Below are 17,402 nucleotides of genomic sequence, written 5' to 3' on the forward strand. Positions count from 1 at the left end.
CGGTCAGTGGAGGAGTAGACGAAGATGATTGCACAGAAATTTGCTTCATTATTGCCGTCCATTTGAGAATGAACACATAAATTAAAAAGTAGGAAAGAGGCAGTAAAAGGGAGGCATCATGTCCCGATAAGATAGAAATAAATAAATAATGCTACATAATATCGTTACCTACGAAGTCGTGAGTGTTCCCCTATAGTTTTATTATTCAGAAATGTTAGTTTTTGGGTTGTGCTTGCTTTGCGAGTGCCCGTCCGCTTTAAAAAGAAATGAAAAGATAAACTGATCCCCACAGGCCTTTTGGTCCGGTCAGCTCCACACTGATCAGTTCTGCATATTTTGTTTTCTTGGCATATGTCAGAGGTATCCACACACACACACACTCGATACATATATACGCACACACACACAAATGCACAGGCGCAATCACACCTTACAGTATTGTCATGTATCAATATATACTTATCAACTTGGGCCTCGGCGCCCTTTCTGAAAGTTAAGATTTCTTTGATTTTTTTTTTTTGTTTGTTTATTATATATCAGCACCATCAGGAAAGGCACAGTCTGTTAACAGACGAATCGGTCCGAAGATGAACTTTCAACCCTCCTCCTGTCGTTTTAAAAATGCAGCACATGCGTCGAGAAATGTCTTCAACCTCATCGATCTTCGATGAGATTTTTTTGTTTTTGTGAGATGATAACATAAAAAACAGTAGACGAGGAGGAGGAGGAGGGGAGGTCTTCACAGGTCTTTGCGGAGGAGGGTTGACGGTTCATCGGATCACTTATTACATGACAAAAACAAACCCCCCGCCCTCCCGCAACTTCCCCCAAAGAGCAACAACAGTCTCCACAAAAGCAGGTCAATGCAGCAAACACGTCATCAGTTTTTCACACGAGTAAACCTATTGCATTATCAAATTTGGGAAAGAAAAAAAAAAAAAGATCACAGAACGCTACGATTATTATAATTATTATTATTAAACGCCATATTTCACTACAGCTATCACGCGTCAGCTTTTCAAATAGGACTTTTGTTAGAAAAAATAAGTGGTGTGCATTACATTAATATCTTTACATATAAATATATCTCAATCCAGACTTTAAAAATGCTTTTATTTTGTTGAGGAAGGAAGAAAAAAAAAAAAAGATGTTGCCGTCGCCGCCGCCGACAGCGCCTACGGGCTCCGGAGGTCGATGTACTGTACGTGAGCGGATATTCATGTGTAACAATAATAATAATAATAATAATAATAATAATAAGGCTCTAAAACAAGCAGAGCACTAAGCCAACAATGTTAAACATGCCCACGACTACGTTTCTTCAAGTAAAAATCAAAATGCTGGTAATGTCTGACGTTAAGAAACGAACACGGGAGAGGGGACGATCCGAACTTTGAATTTAAAAATGTAGGCGGATATCTAAACCCAAGACAACAAACTCTCAGCATCAAAAACTCATGCATCTTCTTTAAGTGCAGTAAAATACCATATCCTCTCTTTACTCTCTCTGTATTAATATATATATGTGAATATATTTAAGCCTATCCAATGAAATATTAAATAAATGTGTTTTTTTTTCTTGTAGCAGCTTTAAGGTTTGGTTCTGGTGAGTGTGGCGTGCACAGTTAAGCAGTGCAGAGCCGCGATCATCAACACGATGCTGTAAAAAGGCTTGAGAGAGTACGACTCGACCCTCGACCCCCCCCCACGACCAGGCACGTTGGTTTGGTCCAAAGTGATGAAACCTGAAGGCTTCGTCTGAGTTTAAACTAAACTGCCGTAAGAGAGACGGCCGGGCAACTTATTTAATAATAAAAAAAAAAAAAGGTCCAATGTGTCGGATTTAGTGGCATCTAGCGGTGAACTGAACACCCCTCGCCTCAAGTGTTTGTTTTGGGCTGGATGGCGGTGACTCTGTGTAAAAAGAACTCGCTCCCTCTGTATTTATAAAAAGGTTTTATGCTTATTTTCCAGGAGAAAAACATACTGACTGAATATTATATTAAATTTCCGCCCATAAATCTGACACGCCGGACCTTTAAATTACAAGTCCTTGTGTGATTATCTGGATATAATTTAAGGATTGAAAAGAAATCGTCTCCCTATCGCTCACTGTTTTCTACAAAGTAAAGAGGTTTGTTTTTGTTTCTGAATCAGATTTTAGAAGGGGGGAAAAAAAGCCAAATATTTGAACTTAAATGTGAGAATTTGATGTTTTTCTTCGCTTTTTATGATCGTAAACTGTAAATCTGGGTTTTTTTCGACAAAAAAACAAGAAATATTTCACATATCTGACAATGAAAAAATTAAAAGATTAGTTGCAGCCCTACTCAGAAAAGTGTTTTAGACGCCCAGCCAAGAACCACCTCCTGAAAACAAACGCGATCTGAATATGAATGAGTGCAAACAGTCCTATCAGTGCACCAAGTGAGGCGTCAGCCTCCACCTGGATGGATGTAACGGCCTGAAATTCACATTTATAACTGACTGCATCCTTAACGAAGGCCAGAGACGCAAACGGGCGTCGTTATTTTAAATCCACCGACGTGACAATGATCTTAACGCGACAAGGTTTGTTAACACAACCTCAAAAATCAATTATCAAGTGCAGAAACTTCACTCGGTGGCCACTTTATTAGGTACAACAGCCCGGCTGAGACTCTTCACGCGTAAAATTTAATTATGTTTTATCACCACGCTCGCAGATAAAGGCGGTGTACTTCAATTGACGTTATATTGGAGGTGCTTCTAATATTTTAAATGTATAAACGAAGAATATTAGAAGCGCCTCCAGTCCAGTACAGTCGTTTAATTAACGCCTCTACGGCAGTGTCAACAACGACTGAACGTTCCAGGCCTCATAAAGGAGAATTTATGGCAGAACAAAGGGATTAAATTAGCGGATCGTACCAAACAAAAAGAGGCCACTGAGTTTATTAAATGAGCTTTGATTGAAGGTTGTGACACGACGACGTTGTCTTGTTAAGGTCATCGAAGAATTATCCGTGTGTGTGTGTGTGACGATGACGTCTAACTCTGATCTCGAGGAGACAAAGCGCGTTGAGTCGATATGGATGTGAAGAGAACCAAAACAATAAAATCACATAAACTTGGCATGCGTTGAGTTCGACTACAGTCCGGCCCCAAAGTGTGTGTGTGTGTGTGTGTGTGTGTGTGTGTGTCGGGCGATGCAGCAGTGTGTTTTGTAACGAGGCAAACAAACCGACATACGATTAAAAACCTTCCATCGAATCCTCTCCGACCAAATCAGGCACTTTTTGTATAATCTCTCTCTACGAAAACACCCTCACCGACCGATCCTTGCGTCCAAGGCGTCGGTCCTACTCGTCCATGAGAATGTCAAATACTGTACATTCCCCCCCTGAAGCTTATTGTCACTTGCCATAAAACCAGCTTGTAAATTAATGCACCAATACTCGCTGAAAAACGCCAACGACGCCCCATGCTCGCTCGCTCGCTCTGCACCGAAGGAGTCAGTTCCTCGTGTAAAAAGTGGGAGAAGCTCGCGGTCGCCGGGTGATATAAACCGCTCTATTGCTGAAGATCAATGTTAATTTAAGTTTAAAAGGAAGAAAACATAAATAGCAAAGAGGACTAAAACACACGGTTTGGTATTACACTTTGTGCCAAGCTGAACTATGAAGTGAGAGAAAGAAAAAAAAGTCAATTTTTGTGGCCATGGCGTTGTTTTTTTCTACCAGTCCTCGCCTCGCAGTAAGGCAACAAGCGACACACAATACCTCATCGATGGCTGCACGTGTGGCTTACAAAAACAAAAAAACAAACAATTAAGATTTCATTCAGTGTCTGTGTTGGTAGAGTGCAGAGTTATGCTTCTTCTTCTTCTTCTTACTGTCTGGCTGAACGACTGTGAGGAACCATTGGCTTTATAAAGGGAGAGCCGAAGAAGAGTAACCGCTAAAAAAAAAAAAAAAAAAAAAAAAAAAAAAAAAAGGAGGCAAGCCTGCCTTCCTCTGTTTCGTTTTTAACTAGCGGCTAACGTGTTGCCATGGCGATCACAGACAGATATAACACGTAAAAAAAAAATAAAAAAATCTAAGACAAGCTCAAAACAAAAAAAAAACAAAACATGTAAAAACTGTCTAATAATATAAACCAGCAAACGTTAGGCTCAAACGTCGGAGCTAAGTCAGGTCCTCACTGGTTCTGCTTCATGCTTTCACCCATGCACCAAAATAAATCAGTTTTTTTTTTGTGTACTCCCTGCTGCTCCGCCTTTCTTTAAAAACACACGAAAGTAAAAACAGCGAAATTAAAAACTTTTGAGCTGCTGTCAAAAAAAACAAAACAAAACAAAAAAAAAAAACTGGAAGGTGAGGATGCGACTCGCGGTTTAAATTACAGCAGAGAGGTGAGAGAGAGAGATGCACAAGCGGGAGCACAGAAAAATGATCGACTGTTTTTTTGTTTTTTGTTTTTCAAATTTGCATAATGTGGCTGTGACTCCTCTCTGGCTTATTACATCCTTACGCAGCCTGTGGTCGCAGCAGCAGCAGCAGCCGTCGTTGTCATCGTCGTCGAAAAAGGTCCGGAGACCAAAAGCTGCACCAGCCCGGGAGGTCAGTCTGTGCGATGAGACAGATGTCGGCCACGGAGACTGACTGAGTGGCTGGGAAAAGATGGAGGGAAGTGAAGGTGGGGCTGTTCAGGCGAAGTACATGGTCCTCAGTGTGTCATGGTGGATCTGAACGGCTTTAGCCAGCGCCTGGGGGTCCCTGCCGTTACTCTGCCCTGAGACGTGGCTGCCCTCCGCACTGCCAGGGCGAAACATGACGGTAAGTAACTTAACATCAACAGCAAATCTAATTCAAACTCCAAAATACTTCTCTCTCTACCTGTCGTGCTCTTTGTCGACCAGGTGGTAGCGGGCGCGGAACGCCACCAGGTGGGCGTAGTAAGCCGGCGCTGGGATGGAGACGGAGCGCGTGCAGCGGACGTAGGTGTGGCACAGCTGGTAGGTGAGGAGCTGGAACTCGTCGCCGGTGAAACAGTTGTCGTCCCACAGAACGTGGTAGTGGGAAGGTCGGCTCGTACCCTGGAGAGAGACGGAGCGAGGAAAGCCGAGTTAATCGCACCCAGGAGGGAGCAGCTCCGTGCAGAGAGGGGACAAACAACGAGCGAGGAGGAGGAGGAAGATGAAATATTCTTTGTCGCAGGTTTGTCAGCGACTTCTCGTGAAGCTTACCTGGATTCCAGCGTGACTGCAGAGGTAAAAGTCAAACTCGTAGGGGTGGGTGATGTCTGTGTCCACCGTGGTGCCGGCAGGAATGTTTCCACTTCGTCCAACCTGAGAGGAAAACATAACGGACTCAGTTAAAGAGGTCACGATGAATGAAACTGATCAAATCTCTCTCGTTTTGTTCGATGGCTCAGTTCTCACCCGCTCGTTGCGATCTGCACAGAACAGACGTGTGTGATGGCGTTTCTGTACGACGATGTAAGTAATCCCCGGCTGGTAATCCTTCTCAAGACTGATGCAAGCCTCCCTGATAGCCAGCAGCTCGTAGTACAGCACCTACACACACAGATACAGTTAGTGGGTCGACTTCAACAGACTTCGACTTCTGTATCAAGATTGTAAGATTTCAAGTTGTTAGACCTGTCTGAACTGTCCCTCGGACACCCCGTCCCTGTAGAAGATGATCCTGGTTGGCTTGTAGCGGGTCGATTTGTAGAACTGGATCAAAAGCTCTCGCACCATGGAGGCTAAGTCCTGGATGACTTCCTGTCTGGGCCTCTGGACCCGTACTGTAGCACAGTACCTGCTGGGATGGGCGTCCATGCTGCCCACCACCTGTAGACACAACATCAGTCACATGGTCAAAGTCAAACATTGTTTCAGGGGAGAGGACGTAGATTTCGTGACATCTCACCGCTGCGATCGATGGCTTCTTCCCGTCTCCTGCTGGAGGATGAGTGACGTCAGCCCCGAGGAAAATGACAGGCTGCTGGAACACAGACGGTCTGGACGCACGAGAAAAGACACACAAAAAAAAAAAACTGTCAGGATAAGACGCGGCCTTTCTAACAGGCAGCAGAGCCACGAGACAACGAGGTGAAAAACTAAATCTGTAAATGCTAAGACCGATACAGGATCAGGTGTAGGGGCTGCTGGTGTTGTGTCTATTTAAATGAAACGTAACATTTAGAAAATAACTTTAATTTCGCTGATTAACCGGCTTTATCGATGCAGGCGCTCTCTCACTCTCATTCACTGTCTGTGTCACTCAACCACTGCTCTGTCTCTCTCACTCAAACCATCGGACACAAACCAAATTAAAAACTTCTTCACGTCAGCGTGAATTGCGAGCTAGACTAGCTGGGTACATGAAATAAACAAAGTCAGAACACAACAGGTGAATGAATCCACCTGGATAGTCTGTGTTAAACTTTTTTTTTTTTATACCGTTGGTGTGGAACCAGGATGTTGTTGATTCCTCCCAGTTTGACGTTGATCTTCAGGCAGAGGTTGGACAGAGTCTGAGGGGACGTCTTCACCACGTTCTTCACCTGCACGCACTGAGTGGCCATGCCAAGGAGGGTGTCACCCACCCGCTTCACCTCAGCTGTAGGTCAGAGGTTGAACATATTTGTTACTGTTTGAACTAGATCAGAGGATTGACTGATTTACTGTCACACAGAGGTTGTATTTGGCTATTTTTGTACCGTAGACGGGTGTTTTCCCGGGCAGGATCACGATGATGAGCTGCAGCCCGCCGTAGGTGTTCTTCAGGTGTCTGAACATGGGCTCCACGCTGTCAGCTCCCTGGGCGTATTTACAGAAACACGGCTGGCCTTGGATTGGCATCCCAGCATCCTTTGAGATTTTACGCAGCTGGTCAGTGAAGCTCCTACGAATGAAGGAAAAATAAATACATTTATTGAGATTTACAGATGAACTGAACTGAGCCTTAAGAATAATTTCTGCGAACTCACTTGAGGATCTCCTCCCTGCACTGCCTCTGGGTGGCGAAGCAGGCGATGGCCCACATCTTAATCTCCACTCCGGTGTGAAACTGCTTCCCCCTCATGTCCCACACCCCGTGGCTGGGTGTGGCCACTGTGCGGTTCTGCAACGACAGTGCAGGGTTGATCTGCTGGGGCTGGGCAGTCACACAGACACATAGAGTACAGAGGACACAGACAAGAGTATGGATTCAAAGATTTAAAGGATTCAAGCAGCTGGTGAGGATGCGATTGGCTGAGTTTCATCTGTGCTTGCATTTGATTCGATCATGCATTTTTAGCGTGTGTCGCAAGAAAACAGATCTTTAACAGCATGCATGCGAAAACTTTGAACCTAAAACTGCTTCTGTGTGTGATCTGCGAGAGCAGCGTGCCAAACCACAGCAAATTCAACAAGTCATAGCTCAGATGAAAAGATGTGAGGCAGACGAGATGTAATCAGGAAGAATTATAACAGTTTAAGCACGTGAAAAAAATAAAAAAATACTTGAGATTGTAATCACAGGGTTTCCCCACAGAAATTCACTGAACTCAGAACCTCAGAGATCAGACTCATCCTGATGAAAGAGTTTCCGTGATGCACGTCACTGATCGCTTCTCGAAATGGTTGCTATCGTTGGAGAATTTTGGTTTTGGCCACCAAATGTCAAAGAGGATCATTGAACACATCTCTCGACAAAATAAATTCTGACCGAGGCGACACATGACGTCTGTTTGGCAGAAGATCACTCGTACAGTGTACCGAGGAGGAATGAAGACAAGATATCTGCATCGGCATCTTTTTGGTTGGAAGTGAAATTTCTCTATCACACCATCTCCAATCACATTCGGAGGTGGAAATCCCCCCCGACTTCACCCACCCATCACTTGTGAAAGATATTCTCCACTTCGAGAAAATTAGGTTATTGTCTGTTTCTTTTAAGAGAAGTTGGAGGCCTTTCGCTAATATCCGGGACTGAAACTCAAACTCTTGGACCATGATTTGATTTAATGAAATGTTTTGGGTCTAAGATTTTAAATGATTAGTTGTAATAACTTTAAATTCTGATTTGTTGACACTAATTTTACGCTGGAAAACTTGTAAACTTGCAGCTCTCCTGACTACCTGGGAGAAACCCTGCAGTCTCAAACACACACACACATGCATATGGAGCGTGATTTTAAAGGGGAAGGTACCATAAATTGTTCAGAGCTCACCCTGCCGCCATACTGCAGCATGGGGGCCGGCAGGACTCGGCCCGTCACCTGAGCCATCTCGTCTCGCACGCGGAACTGAAACTCCTGGACGAACGGGTCGGCCTCGTAGTTTGCGCTCCTCACCTGAGAGGAGAGAAAATATGTTTATACAACAGGTAAAAAAAAAAGAAAGTTGGTGTTTTATATATCTGCTTCACAGGAAACTCACCAGCCTGCTGATCTCCTCCTGCCTGTCTGGTGCAGAGCGAGCGGTTGCCTTGATCATGGTCGATGTCTGGTTATCTGTGAGTTTTTTAATGCAGCGCTGTCCAGCTACGATGTTACACACCTTAAAAAAAAAAAAAACAGCAGTTCAATTAATTAATCCAGCTCGATAACCATTTCCTTCCACCTGACGATGTGTTCATTTTAGCTGATTTCCTGTTTGCTGGGGATGTTTTGATTTCTCCTGATCTGGAGGAAGTGACGGTTTACAGTCGACACTGCAGCAGCAACAGAGCCACACTGATTAAATAAATATGTTGTTTTAAGATCTGCACATGGACTTTAACTTAACCATGCATGCCACTGTTTTTCCATCTATCCAGCTAGGTAGCCAGTTACCGGAAGATGATTTAATCTCGCCTACTTAGCTCCAATTTGTCGATCTCTAAACGTGAACACACGCCGTGAATGAGGCTGAACCATTACACGTAATCAAGCAGCAGTCGGGATATAAAATGATTTGGTTTTATGGTCCTCGTTATGTTTCGATAAGACGAATAAATGAGCTCTGACTGTCTGGATGTCTCTTCTGTATCAGCGCTTACCTCCAGGGGCAGGTAGGTGTGTTTCTGTTCCTGTCCCACTTGCAGACAAGGCAGGTGGGGGTACTTCAGCTGCAGGTTGTACTTCTCTCTGAAGTACTGCGCCACTGTGCGTTCAACCGTCTGTCCATTCTCGAGCTGCAGTGGAAACCTGCGGATATGAAGGCGACACGAGTCTCCCGTTAATGTAAACTGACGACAGCTTTGACAGCGGTGTAAACAGCCACGGGAGTGCGATTCAGAAACATACGTCTGGAGGCTGGCAGGGCGTCGTGTCACATTGCAGACTCTGTACTTCCTACGCATGGTTCCACAGTGTGTCACTTCCACTTTAAGACCTGTGAAGACGAGGACGTAAATAAGCATCGGGAACACTTAAATGATTGAAACTTTCAGTGGAACAACAGAGTGAGCTGAAATTCTTCCATCACAAAAAGGTTCAGTTTTCATCTGCACTTCCCTCACGTATCGAATGAAACTGTCAAATCATACAAAAACAGGGTAAGGCCTTGAAAACAAACGCTGCCTTCCCTTGGTGACGTACCTTTGATCTCTTTGGTGAACTTGACCCTGTGGGAGTCGGCGAGAGGACGCGGCTGCTCGTCAATGTTGTGAATGTCCAGGACCTCGCACATGAACTGGATGACTGGCTGGGCTTTATAAAACGCTGTGGCTGACACTGAAACGATACACGAGGACGAGGTCAAAACATTTGGAGGTGGATTCAGAGCAGATTACTCATCAGGGTCAAAGAATTGTAGCAGAATGTATAACTTTGATGACACACTGCCTGTGAAGCAGCAGTTCAAAGTTAGATTTAGCCAGTTGTTGGTAGTGTCGGAGAGGAGGTCCTCTCTGAAGAGCTGGAGGTCTTCAGGAGGTTTTTGAAGGTAGAGAGGGACGCCCCTGATCTGGTAGGAACGGGTAGGATGTTCAACCAACGGGGAACAACAGACAAGAAAAGTTTGAATTGCCCTGAGCGTACAGGTGGTCGTTCATTGGAGGAGGTAACATATGTTTGAAGGACATTAAAGTAGCAGGACCGGAGACTACTTTGAAGGCAACCATTAGGGATTAGAATTGAATGCAGGCTACAGGTCACCGGTGGAGCTCGATGAGCAGCAGAGTAATGTGACCATTTGGGTTGAGCAGACTGGGAGGCCCGTCACGAGGATGTTACGGTAATCGAGTCGTTGGGTAGCATGTTGAGCCAGGTAAGGCCCGATTTTATTTACGTCAAAGCGACCAAGGCAACCGATGTGCAAATGTACGCCAATATTCATACTAACAGTTTACGATGTATCGCTGAAACCTTAGGGTTGCATTCCCAGAATACAAATATTTGATCCATGGCGTGATGAAATTCATGGAATACATTGTGAGTCAGGCTAAGTTTCCCCCCGTTTGCAGTCTTTACGTTCTGCTTCTGGGCGTTAAGCTACATGGCGTTACAGTGGTATCGATCTTCTCATCCAACCGGTGTCCCTGTGACTTCACCGTCCTCACTCACCATCAATGTTGAGCATCATTTTCCACATGGCCGGCCGCACTGACTGATGGAAGCCAAACCAGACCTCTCTGCCTCCGCCCAGAGGGTGGTCGTAGCCCTCCGGGGAGGAGAAGAAGGATCGTCCGACAGGCGTGTACCTAATGAGGACAGAAGGGGTCAACAAAGGTGACACAAAGGTTAGTAGGCCACAAAAATAAATCTGTAGCCAGGGCGCTGAGTGAAACCACAGAAGGCTAAAAGAGGTTTTCGTTCATGTTACTGAGTTATTCAGGTCGATGGATTCACCAAATGGCCTATTACATAAAAAGGTGTTATGTTAACACACTAAACGTATCCGTCTGTGGTATTGTATGGTAAATGCATCCACCAAACTACACCTGTTACAATATGTGACAAGGCTGTGGTTGAAATGCTGCATTATAAATTAAGGAAGCTATACAGCAGCTCCAGGATGTATCCTTGGATCATATTTCATGACCAGAACTAATCAACAAGAAATACTCTTCTCATGCTTTATTCAGAGCTACTCTTATCTTGCTGTCGATGGCAAAGTGCGGCATATACAAGTTTTTTTTTAGGGTGATATCGGTGCAGACGGAGGTAGAATCTCACTTCATGGAGGGCAGGTGTCGAAGGACGACGTCCACGGCGTGAACGGGATTGGTGCTGATCGGTTTCTCCAGGTCCACTGGCTCGGACTGGACGCGCCCCGTCAAGACTTCGTGCAGCATGTGCCAGCTGACCAACGACACGAACTTAATGGTGACTTTAAACGGGCGGTCTTTCCCGCCGTCACCTGGCAGAGTGACATCAAGGTCGACCTGAAGAAGAAAGTTAAATTAAACTTTCGTCTAACAGAAGTCGGAGCCTCCAGACTAAAAGACAAAAGACAAGCATCCAAACTTCAGTGTATGGACTTACCCCACCGGTGGCAACAGGAAGCGGGGTAGCAGTGTAGAGGCTTCTCTTCCCGTCGTAAACCGGCAGACAGTCGCCAAAGATGGTCACCTTGAAATGCTGAACCATGGAGTCCACCACCTCCCTGAAAAAGACGCCAGGGGAAAAACATGTCACCACTCACAGTCCAAACTGGTCTACACTCAACAAACTAGTCCAGCTCAAGACCTGAAACCCGTTTTAGTCTCTTCCTTGTTACCTGTTGACCCGGCGAGGACATTTATCAGGCTTGATGTCCACCTCGTACAGGTAGACGTCGATCTTGGGTATTTCCACCTGGAAGCAGTTGGCCAGAAGCTTGATGGGCTTCCCGAGGGTGCCATAGCCAGGTCGCCGTGGCAACGAGAACAGGGCTTGGGCTCCAACGGCTCCTTCACCAACAATAATAACAACAACACACAGCAAAAATAAATAAGTAAGCAAGAAAAAACAAAAACAATATGTAGCCTATATTTGTATCCGCGTCTGCCAGTGAGTCATAACAAGAGTAACATAATATGTTGTAAACATGATTATTTCTGCTGTGAAGTTGGACATTTGAACATGGGGACTTATGGAGATTGACTCGTTCTGCAGCCAGCTCCAAGTGGTCGTTTAAGGAACAGCAGTTTTGGCTTTAATGGAGCCAGAACAGCCAATACAGGAATAAAAATGGGCCCAAACTGAATGTTAAAGCTGTTAAATATCTGTGATGAAGTAAAAATATTACAGCTTGTTGTGTTGAATTCACCTTTTTTCTTCTGGGCACCCTTTCCCAATGACAACATCTAATCTATAAACCAACCTAGCCACGATCTGCATTTATGTAAATACAGCTAAAATAGAACCGAAGGCAGTAATCATGAATGAGATCTACCCGTTCAAATGACATAACAGCTACGAGACGCTGACTAACTGGAGGAAGGAAGTGGTTAATAAAGGAGGAAAGAGCAGCCGGTGGGTGCTGGGGCTGCAGACGGTCAGGAACGTTTAGATTGCCTCACATCAAACTGACAAAACTGAAACAAACGGGGACCCCGACGTTGTTTCCCCGAAGATCGTATTAAAAAGGTTACACAATAAAGACTCGGCTCGGCGTTCACAGATTTCTCCTGAGTGACACGGCCTTTGCCAAAATGGGAGGGGAAGTAGGCGGGTGACACATCGACGCCGATTCAACACCAATTATCAGAAATGCCAAACTGGAAAGTACTCGGCGATGAGAAAAAAAAAAAAGACATCAGACAGCCACATCATTTCCACGAATGTGACTCAGAGGATCCACACACACACACACACACACAATGACCTACATGTCTGCACATACAGTACACACAGAGTTCAAACTAAGGAGTAAAGAAGCGATGATGAAAGTGGCGACGGAGCAGCTGGACAGTCTTAAACTGTCCGAGCTCTTGTCAGGGTCGACGGCTGACCCTGATCTCGCCGTGAAGGAGGACTCATCGTTTCAGTAAAAAAGGACCGACGTGTCCCCAGGTCGCTTCCTCCCCTGTGCCGTCGCCATGGTGATGCCTCCCGTGTTGCTACAGTTTCTCCATGGCAACTGAAGGCATGACGACAGGAGGAGGGGAAAAACAGGTGCACACAGATTTGTCTCATTCCCCTCTGAGCTATACTTTTATTTTTATCTGTTATTTGTGTTTTATTTTGGAGGATGTTAATAGTTTGATAGCATCTCGACAGCTGTGTTTTGGTTATTACGTGATGCAGTAGTGGTTGTTTCCAGGGTATTATCTGATCAGGTGGAAACCGTAAACTGTATTCTAGCAACAAAACAAACTCTTTTTTACGTAAAAACTAAATTAAAACAAACTTTAAGATCTCTTTAAACTATTTCAGAAAACATCTTCAACTCAAGTCAGATAGCAGCTACTGCTCCAGTAAATGACCCCAAAAACACAAAGGTTCACTGTACAAGGAGCAACAATGGAGAGATTAATGACCACTTATCAGGCCGCTCCATCGTACAAACGCACTGCACGACCAGTATCAGCCCACACAGAGCTGACATTCAACCCACATACTTAAAGAGAGTACTCCACTGATGTAATATTGTACAGTCCATGATGTCACTACACTAAAGCTGACGATGTTAATGGTGTAAAGCTGTTAAAATAAACGTTGTTTAACCTCCTCTGCACCCATGATGTGCAGATAAACTCTTAAAATGTTGCTTAACACCTTAAAAAGCCAAAAATTCTCAGCTTGCAGCTTCTCAATTTCTATTTTAAACCATCACAAATTAAATATAAAGTTAATATATCTTTGGGTTTTATCCTGTTAGTCCATTTAATAATGATACCTTGACTTTTATGAAACATGAGAGGCATTTTTGAAAGTTTTCTGACATTTTAAAGTCTAAATAATTAATCAAATAGTCAAATAATTGCAGATACAGAATTAACTGTGTGTGAATGTGACAAATATGTTTTAGATTTCTCAAAACAAGGACAGATCGCGTCAACGTCTCATCCCATACTCTCAGCCTTTGCGAGGGGAAGATTGGTCTGTTGAAGCTAAAAGTTTTCCTGGTCGATCAGTTGCCGTTTTAACAAGTTCCATGATGTCCAGAAGTTCATGTTTACCCTTATTATTGTTAACATGCTGCCCACAGAACGTTGTGTTCAGACAGGATCCGGCACTGTGGTGAAAATGCAGGTTTTTTCTGCCAAAAAAGGAGGCGGAGAAGTTGAACCTGATCCAATTTTTTGGAAAAAATCTGGACTAAACTTTGTGATAAACAAGCTTGAACCAGCTTCTAGATCTGAATGTGAGTCGCAGCTTGCGCTGTAAAATGGTGACAAGAAGAAGTTTAATTTGGTTTGAAAAAGAACGGTGGTTGAGCGACATAGACAGTGAATAAGAGTGAGCGAGCGCCGGCCTTAATAAAGCCGGTTTATCAGCGAAACAAAGTTATTTCCTGATTGTTTTACAGCGGTTACATTCAGAACAAACAGACACACCCACAGCAGCCTGATTATGTTTGAACGCTGCCTTACATGTGAAGTTTAACTGAGGTTATCCCGATCACTGAACTTCCCACAGTAGTAGTTGAACATATGAATCAGTGAGGAAATAAAATGGATATGACACGTCTAGAATTAGATCAGAGGAAAAAAAATCAACAGAAAAATGAACAATAACTACTTTGGTAATTGATTCATCTTGTACATCATTAAGTGAGTAAGAAAGTAAACAAGCTTCACTGGAGCGAGCTCCTCAAACGTGAGGATTTTGCTGCTTTATAGTAGGAGTTATTTTGGACTGTTGGGCTCTGTGAAATAATAATTTTACAGCGTCTTTTGAAGTTCTTACAAAAAAGAAAAAAAACTTTTCCAATTTAAGTATTACATCAGAGAAACGACAGATCTCGTGGGTCGTAGCACCGTCCATAAATGAAATTTAAAAAGAAAACTCTCTTCAGTTCCAGGCGTTTCCATATATATATATATTTATCCAAGTGTATTTCTGTCCATCATACAGTAAATTACAAATTAACTATCCACCAAGTAAGGTAGTTACATTTTTGCTATTCACATAGCACTAAGCCTCAGTGGAGTCACACAAAGTCACATTGCGGTTATAAATCCGATCCATAAATTCCAAATTTTTCCTCTTGGATCCTCAACTTTTCCGTTTTTAAATATTTCCAAAGTTATTCCACCAATCATATCAAGGTTTTGGTGATTTTTACATACTAAACGTAAAACACAACAGACGAATCATTAAAGCTGCTGCTGCTCTGCATACAGCAACAGCTGATGAATCATGATCCCGTTAATTAATCCCGTACTTTGCACTGCACAGCCAACCGTGACATATTTCTTCTCTTGATATATCTCACTGTGTATACTGTCAATACATACATATGCTTATATTTATACTGATAATTCTGTTTACATTACACTGTGCCATATTGCCACATGGATGTCTTTAGCTTGTATAGATTTTATATTTTTTACATCTTATATTTTATATGTCATGTTTATGCTGTTTGGGATAAGAGGGAAACGAAATTTCAACACTCAGCATTGACAATAAAGTTGACTTGATACTTGATACTTTAAAAAAAGTGTGTTTATTAATGTGTAAAGTCATGTTACTGTGTGTGTTTCAAAAATGGTTGGAGAATGAATGAGTCCAACAACACTCCAACCTACGGAAGCCCTAAAGGGTCACACATACATACATTTTATTCCGCATCACATATCTCTCCAATCAAGGCCTGACACAGGCTGAAATATCTTTACGCCTTGCTGTAGATAACGTACACATTAGTGTGCGTCTGATGTCGTCACAAATACCCTTAACATCAAATCTGTATTTCAAACTCAGTAACTGTTTGAAATGTTTCGAGACAAAACAAGAACAAATACAAAACACACACTAAAAGGCGTCTCCTGCTCCTCTGACACTGCTACACTAAATTATGTTTCCTGCGATGATTTAATACACTAGACTATGGAATAAAATGTATGTGTGACCCTTTAGGACTTCCGTACCAACCTTCCCAAAGGCATCAATAATAGACGAGCTGTGACAAAGTAAATTGACTAATGTGGTGCCATGCTCAATTGATTTGTAATTATCACAGGCAGCGGTTAACTGAGCAGTATTCAATAGGTGGGGGGGTAACTATGGCAGCAGCTGGTGTGAACACACACACACACACACACTTCAGGCACACCTGACGGGATCACCACCTGCCTTTGACAGCCGACAAACAGTGACGTAGACAACACAGGTGAACCAGTGATACTGGTTTTAATGGAGTTAAAACATAGATGCAGAGTAATTAACTTAAATGATCTCGGCTCTTAGTCCCCACCTGTTGTTCCGATTTCCATTCATGAGGTCTCTGTCCGGATGACCCGGCTCCCAGTGGTTACTTCTCCTCCCCGTGTGCAGGCTGCTGTATCCCCCGCTGGCTGTCCACGCCGCTCCCCCGGCTTTCGCGGCTTCCCCGGGTCGCTGATGTGGAACCGGGCCGCTTGGTGGGGTTCCCCCTTCGGCTGGAAGCAGTTCGTCTCCTCGCCCACCGTTCAGGCGCCGCTGCCCCCTCGGCGAATGTCAGCTTTAAAAAAAAAAGTTGTACAAAAACGTCCCGGCTCGAGTTCCTTCGGGAGTTTATTTCTCCGGTGCCTGGAAGAAAAGCGACATTGGCGGTGAGCCGCAGAGTGTTTGTGACAGTTTGTCACCGGAGGAGTTGAAGCTAACGGCGCTAGCCGCCGACAACTAGCGACCAACTGACAACTCGAGACGCGGACGCTCGCGCGGATATTTACCCGGTTTTCGCGGTTGAATTCGTCGTCCCCGGTGGGTGAGCGTGACAATCCGGTGTTCTTCTTTATCCGACGGATTTATGAAGGGGGTTCACTAACCCCCGGTGTCCTCCTCGGTGTCGGATAGAAACCGGTCTGAAATCTGCACTTACGCCGCCCTCTCGCGAGCGCCGCTACGAAGCTAGCGACAACAGCCACGTAAGACTTCCGGCGGCTTCTCCTTCAAAATAAAAGCAGCGCCAACACACATGATTTTTATTCAGGCCGTTTATTGTCAATGCTGCCATATGGAATAGAGAATTATGTATGTATGAGGGCTGTGATAGAGCTAGATATAGATATATATCTAGATAAATTGTGTGTGTGTGTGTGTGGTGTGTGGTGTGGTGTTGTATATATATATATATATATATATATATATATATATATATATATATATATAATATATATATATATATATATCTCTATATACTTCATATTTTTTCACTGTTACTTGGCTTTTATTCATTTATACCTTGCAGTTATTATTTGTATCATGGTCACTTTCTTTGCAGTATTTCTTACACTATGGTCACTTTACGTTAAAATACTCTTTTTATACATCGTGCCACTTTTATCCTCAATACTTGTCTGTTTTTGAAG

The 17,402-nt window shown here is 43.8% G+C and overlaps 1 protein-coding gene across 7 annotated transcripts; it reads right to left on the reverse strand.

Moving 5' to 3' along the window:
- Window positions 1–334: 334 nt before the first annotated feature.
- Window positions 335–16,972, reverse strand: ago3b (argonaute RISC catalytic component 3b). 7 transcript variants are annotated; one of them, XM_027286768.1, is made up of 20 exons: window positions 16,764–16,972; window positions 16,307–16,620; window positions 11,678–11,849; window positions 11,443–11,563; window positions 11,134–11,342; window positions 10,522–10,658; window positions 9,556–9,690; window positions 9,262–9,349; window positions 9,015–9,162; window positions 8,414–8,533; window positions 8,206–8,328; window positions 6,979–7,112; window positions 6,709–6,893; window positions 6,449–6,608; window positions 5,916–6,006; window positions 5,642–5,836; window positions 5,423–5,557; window positions 5,228–5,329; window positions 4,878–5,077; window positions 335–4,796 (listed from the first exon to the last, which is right to left on the reverse strand). In XM_027286768.1, the coding sequence occupies exons 2-20, from the start codon at window positions 16,323–16,325 to the stop codon at window positions 4,688–4,690; spliced, it is 2,583 nt and encodes an 860-aa protein (XP_027142569.1). In that variant the 5' UTR covers window positions 16,326–16,620; window positions 16,764–16,972; the 3' UTR covers window positions 335–4,687. The 7 variants fall into 7 exon arrangements, with proteins under 7 accessions (XP_027142569.1, XP_027142567.1, XP_027142564.1 ...); XM_027286766.1 differs by having other exon boundaries at window positions 8,185–8,328; XM_027286763.1 differs by having other exon boundaries at window positions 6,979–7,145; window positions 8,185–8,328.
- Between the last annotated feature and the right edge of the window lie 430 nt (window positions 16,973–17,402).

Source organism: Larimichthys crocea, chromosome XIII (genome assembly GCF_000972845.2).
Source record: "Larimichthys crocea isolate SSNF chromosome XIII, L_crocea_2.0, whole genome shotgun sequence".
Lineage (NCBI taxonomy): Eukaryota > Metazoa > Chordata > Actinopteri > Sciaenidae > Larimichthys > Larimichthys crocea.